The 11,422-nt window shown below is 37.6% G+C and overlaps 1 protein-coding gene across 1 annotated transcript in view; it reads right to left on the reverse strand.

Annotated features, from left to right (window-relative positions):
* Positions 1 to 5,277, reverse strand: part of LOC121387519 — a 66,750-nt gene extending 61,473 nt beyond the window's left edge. Inside the window, exons 1-5 of the mRNA XM_041518669.1 lie at positions 5,208 to 5,277; positions 3,835 to 4,047; positions 2,840 to 2,883; positions 1,475 to 1,574; positions 370 to 447 (exon numbers count right to left, since the gene is read on the reverse strand). Coding sequence (XP_041374603.1) covers positions 370 to 447; positions 1,475 to 1,574; positions 2,840 to 2,883; positions 3,835 to 4,047; positions 5,208 to 5,277 — 505 coding nt within the window. The remainder of the gene's footprint in view (positions 1 to 369; positions 448 to 1,474; positions 1,575 to 2,839; positions 2,884 to 3,834; positions 4,048 to 5,207) is intronic.
* Positions 5,278 to 11,422: the final 6,145 nt, after the last annotated feature.

Here is an 11,422-nt window from a genome sequence, read left to right on the forward strand (position 1 = left end):
GTAAAACCACCAACCTACATCTGGAAATCGGAAAACACAGTAGGGTTATCCCCTAAATACAGATTCTCCTAAATATCACATACCTAAAATAGGTGATATTTAAATTCTTCACTTACTTGGTTGTCATTATTATGATAGTAACTAAAATGGAAGATTTTGTCTACAAAATATTTCAAATATTATTTGGATGTTTTCATACACGTTTTTGTCCTGCTAAACAACTGAAGAAAATAAATTATTGCTAAAAACATGGTGCTGGTTGTCAACTTATCAAGTACAACATGGAGTAATGTTTTTTAATTTTTATAGTCCATCCTAAAATGTGTTTTAGAAAAAAGTGTTTCAGTTTGCAAAGAATATTAACAATACCATAGTAGTTAATTCCACCATTCTGGAAGAGAGCCTGTCCCACAGCATTTCTCATTCGGTGCATACGAGAGTTAATCACTGAAAAGTAATATAAAAATCTTTTATTTAAAATACAAAAAACATTCTCTTAATTTCATTGCTATGTACTATGTAGTATATATATGGTATGTAACAGTTATTATGATATTTTTAGGTTACAAATAATGTTAATGAAAACTAACATTTTAGTGAAATGTCTGTTTACATTACAAATAAATTTTGTACTTAATATTTAACTGAAAAATTGCTACTGTTTGTGAGATTTTGAGGGTTTTTTGGTTACTACAGGTATATCTTTATAACAGTTACTAAATTTAGTATGCAAAAACTTAGAAGCCAAAAAGACAACAAAAACAAACAGAAGCTGATTTAGGTGGGAGGTACATGTACAATGTATGTGTCTCCTTCCCTCAAAAATGACATGGTTTTCTATCAATTTAAAAACAGTTATGTGTTGATAAAAAATTCTTTCAATTTTCGGCAGGGCTTGAAATAGTGGCTTGTGAAAAACAAAAAGCAGTCCATTTTCAGAGCTAGCAGGTGAAATATTAAATCACATACTCAAATCTTGATGGGAATTTGTGAACTGTAAAAAAAGAGGAAATCTAGAGGGGTCACAGAAATTCTTGAAATCCTAGGTTAAAATCTGTGTCATCTGACACATTTTGGAGGAAAGGACGATTAAAATGCGAGGAAACGCAATGTTCCATGAGAGAAAAACAGCTAATCCGAGGAGAATTCCCACCCCTGTTCAAGAGACAGATGTATGTACAATTATCTCATGTGTTATTTAGTTCAAGATTCTGTTATGTTTTAGGTTTACAATGTTCTATAATACATCTCAGATGTCCTAATTCTCCACACACTGTCCTAAACTCTATACTCACCCCGTGCTGTCTTATTTCCAGCAGGCCATATTTTTTCTTAGCAGGCCATACTTCTTTTGGCCGGCTATTTTTAAATTTTTTTTATCAGCAGGCCATACATTGAATTAGGTATCAGTAATGAATCTTTTAAAAGCCAAACTAAAAGAATTTTGAATTGCCTCTGCAAGCTAATCTCTGACCTGAAGCAGTTGGCAGCGACAAACATGGCATGATGAATTCATTGGGCTCCTCGCCAGCATAGTCAGGCAGGTAATCCAAATAGTTCCCACAGACTTGAAGCTGTAAGAATACACCCCAAAATTGCGACAAAATACACCCCAGCACACTAACATCATAGTCAGGCAGGTAATCCAAATAGTTCCCACAAATTATATTTAACACATGAAACAGATATGGAAAATATGATAGTGTAGTTTATTTATTAGAAAACGGTCAAATAAAGAAGTTACTTTTTCAGCCATCTTTGTTTGTTCATGTATAACAATGGTTTATAATCGAATGGATGGGAGAAAAAGACTCCACCATATGCGGTCATGTGGGATAGAAAAAGTACACTTTCAGTGGTGGAATTTTCTCCCCTGGAACTCGGCAAGCCTCAACCCGGGTCGAAATTTCCACCACCTCGGGTGTACTTCTATCCCACATGAGTCTATTAATCTACTTAAATCACATATTAAATATATTTCTTTGTTGAGAATATCAGTGCCTCTATATGCAACATGTTTCTGGTCATACTAATGTATTTAGTAGCTTCAACTGGATTTTACACTCTAATAATTCTGGTTGTACATGTATGATAAAAAATATATTAGGAAATAAAATTAATTTTGAGTTAATTCCAATGAACATTCTGATCATCAGCAACATACTGATAATTTAAACAAGAAAATGCATTTATAGAAAACATTTATGAAAGGCTTTAAATTTAAATTACTTGGATTAATTTTAAAGAAGAAAATGTGTTAATATAACACTAAATTAAAAAAAGGTTTGAAAATTACTTGGATTAAAAAACAATCATGATCACAAACAGAATGTGTTTTATTTTAATGACAGTCTAGCTGAGGCACCTGTCATCTTTGTCATCATAAAATGAAATTCATAGCCTAATAATGGCAGGGGTGGAAGTTGGGATGGGATCCGGGCACAGTAATAGTGTCTTTTCTATATACATGTACGTGTAGTCTAGTCCAAATTTCACAAAATGTTAATGCTCTAAGCATTTTGTGTTAAAAGTAATCAAAGAAACTTTTTAACTTAATTCAAAGGTGCTGATTTCAAATATGCTGTTTGCCCAGCTGGATTTTGAAGTTTTAACCCCCAAAATTCCAAAACAAAATGGCGGCTATTTTTTTAAATTAAAGCATTTCTCTGGTCTTTTTCTGACTTCCTCCCTAGATCAGGCCCAGAACTGTTTCAGTTAAAATCTGATCATTGGGGGATGCTGGTGGTAAATGTATTCTTTTTTAATGTTGCCTCTGATACATGACATTCGAAAATGTATAACAGTACAATATAAGAATTATTAAATGATATAAACTAACCTCACTGAACAACCAAAGTGGAGCTGCATTTTCTGGCACTGGTCCTAAAATAGAAAATGTTAATTAAAAAAGCACAGTTAATATGAATTGTACACAGACCTCACCATGAAGACATCGAGTCGAGTGATTAATTGCTCCAGTTACGTAGATTATGGAGAGTCATTTAAGATACATGTGTATTACCATATTGATATTTAATCCTTTTGTAGTACTATTCAGAGGCAGATCCAGAAAATCCATTTAGGGGGGCCCAGTGCATGACATCGAGTCAGAATGCCAATGGAACTTTGGGAAAATTAATATATAATAAAATTATAACTGTCACCACAGATCCACCTCTGCTATTTTTGTTTTAATTCAAATGCTAAGGGGAGCTTCTTCTTCTTCTTAATTTAGATCAGGATTTGTATGTTCCTGATGAACTGTGTGGTGTTGATCAGTTCACATTTGTCTCTAAAGTGCATCGGTATTGGCCAAGAGCGTGTTCTCTCGGTGGTGCATGTAGATAGGACACTCATTGTAGTATGTGCTCTGGATCTTGTGTTCCTGTGCAACAGGGACATTCCATGGATGGTGAAATTTCGAGGCAATGCATATGGGACAGTAGGTGACAATGGCCGGTTCTGAGTCGAAAGATGATTGTTTGTTGCCATCTCTCCAGGGGCCTAATTCACAAAGGTCTCTTAGGCTCTGCTAGACAACAAAGACAAAAAAAACCCACTCACTCACTCACTCACTCACTCACTCACTCACTCACTCACTCACTCACTCACTCACTCACTCACTCACTCACTCACTCACTCACTCTCAGTCATTCAGTCTGTCTGTCTGTCTGTCTCTCTGTCTCTCTCTCTCTCTCTCTCTCTCTCTCTCTCTCTCTCTCTCTCTCTCTCTCTCTCTCTCTCTCAAAGTGCTTCACTGCTGATGAAGATATTTCTTGAACATCAAATACATCTATTGACGACTTAGATCCTGTAAAGTCAAAATACACATACCAGAATAATCGACAGACAGTTGTTGTTTCAATTTTCCATGCTCTCCCAAATGTTCTTTCAGCTGAATAATTCCAGAATCGAGTAGCACAGGCTTGGACAAGTCAAAAAGTACTTTGTTTCCCACCATAACACTGAGCCAGTCATCTGGTTTATAGCCAGGTTCTACCACAACTGGTATCAACAACTTTGAACTCTGCTCGGCAAACTCTGCCTCTAAAAAAAATAGAAATTAGTGTTAACATCAACTGATACTGTATTTACTTACTCTAAGAAACCGAATTCTTAAAAAAAATAATAATAAATATATATTCTCCTTTTAATTCTGTCTCATATCTTCCCGATCTGGTAACTCCTTCTATCTTACAACTTCTTTCGTTGTTCACCTCCACATCCCAGTCCTTGTCTCTCCAACCGCGACAGGTGCTTGTCTCTTGTGGCTGTATGTGCCACACACCTGCCATCAGCTTTTAGCTGTGAATGTAGTTTGACCATTTCGGGGAGTGTTCAGTAGTAACTTCTGGCATTGTTAAAAGGCACTTGTAACCACCTATCTAACGACCGCCAGTAGTAGGGGTGTATAACCCCTACTACTGGCGGTCGTTAGATAGTGTCGTGAGTTGATCAGCTTTATTAGTGGCAGAGGATGAGGATGCCAGGTGGGTGCAGGGAAATACACAGAGACTGCACCCGCGGAGGATGTTGAGACAGGTAGGTGATGGTGTGGACAGCTCAGAAGACAGATTTTAAAACTGTTTTAATAACAAGTATAACCACAGGATGTTTGAATAAAGCTTGGAATATAAGATTTTGCATCCAGACAGTTTTAGGGATTGAGGAAGAAATAAATTGTCATGCAGTTCAAAATGGATACTTTTGACATGATGGAAAATCTTGCCATTTGACCGACTGTTTGAGATGTGTGGACCAGCTCAAGGAAAATGTCAGGTGAAAGTATCAAAAAGAAAATAGTCTGTAATTGAATAATGTAACTGAATAACTTTCAAATTGTTACTTCTTTCACAAAGAGCAAGAAAATCATTTATGATTTAATTCTTTTTTTTAAAGATTACTTCAGAACTGTGACATGTGAAACTAAAATAAAATCTAAGTAAAATGAAATGTGCGAACAGGGCCGTAGCTAGCATGGGGGCAAGGGGGGGGGGGCAGTTGGCCCCCCCCAGAAAAAAATTCGGAAAGTATTATAGAAACTTAAAGAAAAGGAGTTTTAGACTATTAACTACTCAGCTGCACCCCCCCCCCCCCACCCAAACAAAAAATCCTAGCTACGGCCCTGGCGAATATTTAGTCTAGTAATAATAATTTTAAAAACCTTACTTGATAAATTAAAAATTTATAAAAGATTTATTTATTACCTGTTTTGTTCTCCGTACTCTTCCTATACTTCTGTGACAGACACAACAAAATGGCAGACGCAGTTTTCATGGCCTCGATTACTGCTGCCGGCTGGCTTTCATGCAGTATTTTTGCTTTGACAAAAAGAAAGAATTGCTCAGTTTATTTAGAATGACTTTATAATGAGAGAAAAAAATATATATATTTAAAAAACAAACAACAAAACATGAATTCTAAGAGTATTCCTAATGCAATACATGCATAAAGAAAGTCCGGAACGTTTTTCCACATATCTCCCAAGTTCAAGGGTCATAACTCAAAAATGGGTAAATCACCATGAAAGTTAAACCTCAAATGAATATGAACCTTAGAAGGTTTTTTTAATATTGTTTTGTTTTGATTTTTATTTATTTTTTTTTTTTTTTTTGGGGGGGGGAGGGGTTGTTTGTTTGGGGGGGCTTAACTTACAATATAAATTATCTAACTGAAAGGTAAAAATTAAAACATTGATTTACTACCGTATATCGCTGTGTATTAGCCGACTTTTTGATACAAAAATTATCAATTCAAAGGCTGGGGTCGGCTTATCTAAGGAGTCAACATTTTATAGTAAATGTAAAGTTAGAACAGTGACGTCACGGCTCGACTCGATCTATTGTCATTATTGTGCTCTGCATTTCCGCTTTCATAAAGGTTTAATATTGCATTTTAACACAAGCTATTACAAATAAAAGATATTAAAATTGTATATATATGTCCATCTTTAATAAATGTTGGTGTTTAAAAGTTATTTAGTAATATTTATCTGTTTAAACAATAAATGGTGACCGATCAAAACAATTTCGGAAAACTTTGCAGGTCACGTGTCATTACAAAACTGCTTACTAAACCGGTGAACACGTTAATTGTTCCAGCTTCATTTGTTTTGTTTGTCGGCTTGGGATTAATCGACACGGGTGGTTGGGTATGGCAGGGTATAGCCGACTAGTAATGAAAAGACCGATTAGCACAATCAACAATGCAAACAGTCACTGTGTTTTTAACATGTGGCTGCAATCAAGAATGTAAGAGAATAAAACAAATGACTGAAAGGTAAGTGCTTAATACTAACTGCAATAACAACAGTAATAAATTTGAAAGTCGTTTCATGTTAAAGGGTCGCATGCTATCAAAATATAATCAAAAGATTAAAAATGAGTTCACATAAAAAAAAGCATTAAAACCCCAGCCGTCAAATAAATATTTACTACGACCAACAAATTGCATACGAGTACAACATGAGTTCCAAGAGAAAACGATGTGCATACGATGCTAGCTTCAAATTACGTGTAATTGAGTTTGCTGAAAATTCGAATAATTGTGCAGCTGCAAGACAGTTTGATGTTAATGAGCGACAAGTTCGTAATTGGAGAAAGGAGAAAACCGTTCTTGCCGATATGCCAAAAACAAAGAAGGCCAGACGACATTCGGTGTCCCCAAACTTAGCACTAGAGGAACTGTTGGAGCCCTGGGTTTCGGAGCAACGTCAGGCTGGCCACATTGTGACACGAGTTATGATTCGTCAACGCGCGTTATACCTTTGCAAGATGAGGAAAGATTTGGGAATAGAATCAACATTCAAGGCGACTGCAAACTGGTGTTCAGGTTTTATGGAAAGGAACAATCTTGTTCTACGCCAGCGTACCCACATCGCACAAAAACTACCTGATGAAGTAGATAAGAAAATCCTGTCATTTCAACAGTTTGTTTTGAAGGAAAGAAAACGATTCGAGTTTCCAGTTGCACAGATTGGCAATATGGACGAAACACCGATGAATTTCGACATGCCAGAAAACCGAACGATCGACACGAAGGGCACACACTCGGTACAAGTGAAAACCTGTGGAGCAGAGAAACAATATTTCACGGTAGTACTGGCCTGTATGGCGGATGGGACAAAATTAAAGCCCATGGTGATCTTCAAGAGAAAGACATTTCCAAAGGATAAATTTCCTAAAGGCGTTATTATTGCAGTACAGGAAAAAGGGTGGATGAACGAGTCACTGGTGTTACAGTGGTTAGATGACGTGTGGATGGCCCGGTCCGGAGGTGCACGAGGCTGTCAGTCATTCCTGGTGTGGGATATGTTCCGTGCACACCTGTGTGAAGCCGTGAAAAAGAAATTGAAGGAGTTGAAAGTGAGGCAATATGTCATTCCTGGAGGCTGTACATCCTTGTTACAGCCACTTGACGTTAGCCTGAACAAGCCATTCAAAGCAAACGTGAGGAAGGAGTGGAATGACTGGATGGTTAACGCAGAGTATGACTTATATTTTGAAAAGTCACTAGCCACAGGGCTAGTGGGTTTGTGAAAACCACTAGCCCACCAAGATAAAGCACTAGCCCAAATTCCTGATCAATTATAACTGGATTTTTATACAATTTTTGTAACATTACACATTTATGAGTATAACAGTAAAATAAAACAAACATTTAAATCATGTTGTAACTTTCAGTTTTTTGTCGTGTTGTACGTTTGGTTTTTTGTCAAGTGTGATCCATCGTCATTCGCGTTTTCGCATTTGCCCTCCCCCAGGGGAAAAATAATTGAGCAAACTCATGGTTGATATCTAAACCCACTATCAAAATAATTAAATTTAAATGAGGGTATGACAGTGTGACACACGGTAATAGATGGTTCAGTGTATTCGGTAGTGGGTTATACATTTAGGGCCCTACTATTTATGTCGCCAGGAACGGTGATGCCAATTGCTCAAATACTGGGCATTATCCCGTGTCAGACCGATATCAAAAGAATATAACGGCGACATCTAATCCGTTGTTAATTGATGAACAAAAAAGGCAGCTGTGACGCATTATCCAGACCGATACACAAATAGGTCAAGCAGAGTCATTGCATGTGCATTACCATTAAAGTAAATTGTTTTCCTGATTGCTGATAACCACATGTCAGCGAAGTGTAAAATTAGAAAACAACAGGTAAATAAAACAAACACTGAAATTCAAAGCATGACCGGGGTTTACTTGATTGAGATTAACCTGTCGTCGCAATTGGTGATTTCCAAGTTCTTAAGTGTGAGATTTCCAAGTTCATATGTGCGAGATTAACTACCACGTGACGTGTCCAACCAATCAAAACACGCATGTCATTAAACTTATTTCCTGTGCCAGAAACTTGAAAGGGAAAAGTAAACAATGCATGCTGTAACTGTGGCGATGTAGAGATAGCATGTTACTGCAGTTTGCAGACCTAGTTCAAGTGGATTATCATTATATACTGATTGCGTTGTTGATATTATTCGATGACAAACGTCACAATCAAATTTATTAAACGAAATTTCAGCCGAGAAAAAAATAAAAAACCACCAAAAAAACACGATCGAGCGATAAGGAGGGGGGTGGAAACCACTAGCCCTGCGGGCTAGTGGTTTTGCGGTTCTCACTAGCCCGAACTTAAAAACCACTAGCCACGGGCGTCGGGCTAGCGGATTTGTCGAACTCTGGTTAGCACAGTTACACCAAAAACGGAAGCAGACGGCGAGCACCTTTACCGGTTGTGGTTCAGTGGGTAAAAGATGCATGGGAAAAGATCCCTAGCGACATGATCGTCAGGAGCTTTCTAAAGACAGGAATCGCCAACAGCATGGACGGCACCGAAGACGACAGTTTATTCAACGAAATGTGCGCAGACACCACCGTACGATCACTCCCAGAAGCAGAAGTGATCGAGAATCTTCGAGAAAATCAGCTGAATGATTTTTACGACGACACTGCAGACCAGGCTGTGCGGGACATTATCGAGGCCAATGATTCTGACAACGAGTTCAGCGGATTCACTGCTGACAATCTTCCCGAGTGAATGAACAGTGAATAAACCATGTGGATTGTGCTACTTTGTAATATTAAATGAATTAGAAATGGACATAAAGTTTTAAAATGTAACCTATAAATGTTTACTGACATAAAGTATGTAAAAAAAAAAAATCCCTGGTTGTTGTTATTACTACTACTATTATTATTATTTCTGTTTAGGTATATTTCGCTATCTTGGTACTTATATTTTACAAGAAATAAATTAACCGGACACCGTTTCTATAAATAGAAATCGGCTACTGCTTCCGGATAAGTTTGCTGTGACAAATGATGTTTGAAAGCAGATGTACTTTGTCATTTTGTAGACCACATAGACATCTGACTTGGTTAGTTTTATATAGGGGGGTCGGCTTATATACAAGGTCTATAATTTTAAAGCCGATTTGGAGGGTGAAACTAGGGGGTCGGCTAATGCATGGAGTCGGCTAATACACAGCGATATCCGGTATTTTGTCAACTCATATAAGTTCTGTCTCAGAGATTTTTAATCTAAAAAACCAGCCTTGGTGGAGCAGTGGTTAAGCCATCAGACTTCAGGCTGGTAGGTACAGGGTTCGCCGCCCAGTACCGGCTCCAACCCAGAGCGAGTTCTTAAGGGCTCAATAGGTAGGTGTAAGGCCACTACACCCACTTCTCTCTCACTAACCACTAACCAACTAACAACTAACCCAGTGTCCTGGACAGACAACCCAGATAGCCGAGGTGTGTGCCCAGGATAGCATGCTTGAACCTTAATTGGATATAAGCACGAAAATAAGTTGAAATGAAATAATCTAAACACTAGTTCAAGACTGAGAATTTTGTTAACTGACACCAAATAAAAAAAAAATTCAAAAAAAAGGGTGACACTGTTTGAAGGGTTTTTTTTTAAGTTAACTGACCTGTTAACTGTTCTGTTTGTGAGGTGTCAAGCCAAACATGGTATCCAGCACTTTTCAGACGGTTCCGAATCCTAATAACCATTTTCCTGTCACTGATGTTGAAGCTGATCACCACGTGTGCTGGAGTCGTCTCCCCTGAGGACTTATCAGACTGGGACTTGTCTACTGAAATATAAACAAAATTAGATAATTAAATAAAGTACTTTTTAAAGGATAATTTCATATTAAAATTGTTAACTATATAGCATCTAATATTATCTAATATTTAACTTAGCAAAACATTTTTTGTCTAGTTTTAACTTTATTTTATTATAAAATTAACTTGCTACAGTAGCAAGGGATCTTTGATATGCACCATCCCACAGACAGGATAGCACATACCATGGCCTTTGATATACCAGTCACGGTGCACTAGCTGGAGCGAGAGAAATAGCCCAATGGGCCCATAAGACGTTATTAGAATCTTAAGTCGAGACTGTAAGACGTTTTATAAGCATGGGGTATGGTCATAAGAGAGAAAACAAGGAAACACACTGCTGCCACTTAAGCTCAGGGATGTGAGAGGGGCTGGACCAAAAAAGCTTACTGGTCCATGGGGCCGCTCAAGGGCCCCTGAAGGAAAATCGGTGTTTGCAACCCCTGGAACTGCCAAAAATTGCATTCAATGCTAACAACCAGCCTCGGTGGAGTCGTGGTTAGGCCATCGGTCTACAGGCTGGTAGGTAATGGGTTCAGATCCCAGTCGAGGCATGGGATTTTTAATCCAGATACCAACTCCAAACCCTGAGTGAGTCAGTCCCTCCTGAATTCTACGGACGCGGAAAAATTTGCAGAATTTGCACCATCCGCGCAAAATCACTTTTCGTGCAGAACACGTGCAGAATTCATAATTTTAGGCTGTGGAATTTGTATTAAACACCGCAAAATGTTTGATGTTTCTGAACTGTAACATTAAACATGGAATTTTAATAGTGTTTACTTTCCATGCAGTAATAAATAGAAACATAAATCATTTGTTTCTTTTCTTTTAAGTTATTACAGGCTGGGCTGGTAACCGCCTCACAGTTACTAGTTTGCGTAACCTGCGTTTGGAACCAGGCTTTAGTTTCTGTCATTGAATCGGAAATTCTCGCAAGATAGAGTGCAATGGATTGTGGCGAGATGTTCCGATCGTTGCTCGGTGCGTAGGTTACGGAAACTGACAAAGACGGGTTGTAATTACATTTTGACAGATTCCACATATACGAAATAGGATTCAGCACTTCCATTCTATTTAATATAAAATAATTATATTAACATATAAGTATCGATTGTTGGAATCATGATGTTAAGCAACAACATTTTGAACATCTAGTTTTAATTTTAAGTTATTTTTCAGTTTTATATGTTGCAGAATTTGCTGTAGAATTCATCAAATTTTACCGCAGAATATGTCAAACTTTACCGCGGAATTTTAAAATGTTTGCCGCGGAATTCAGGGG

The sequence above is a fragment of the Gigantopelta aegis genome, chromosome 2 (assembly GCF_016097555.1).
Source record: "Gigantopelta aegis isolate Gae_Host chromosome 2, Gae_host_genome, whole genome shotgun sequence".
Lineage (NCBI taxonomy): Eukaryota > Metazoa > Mollusca > Gastropoda > Neomphalida > Peltospiridae > Gigantopelta > Gigantopelta aegis.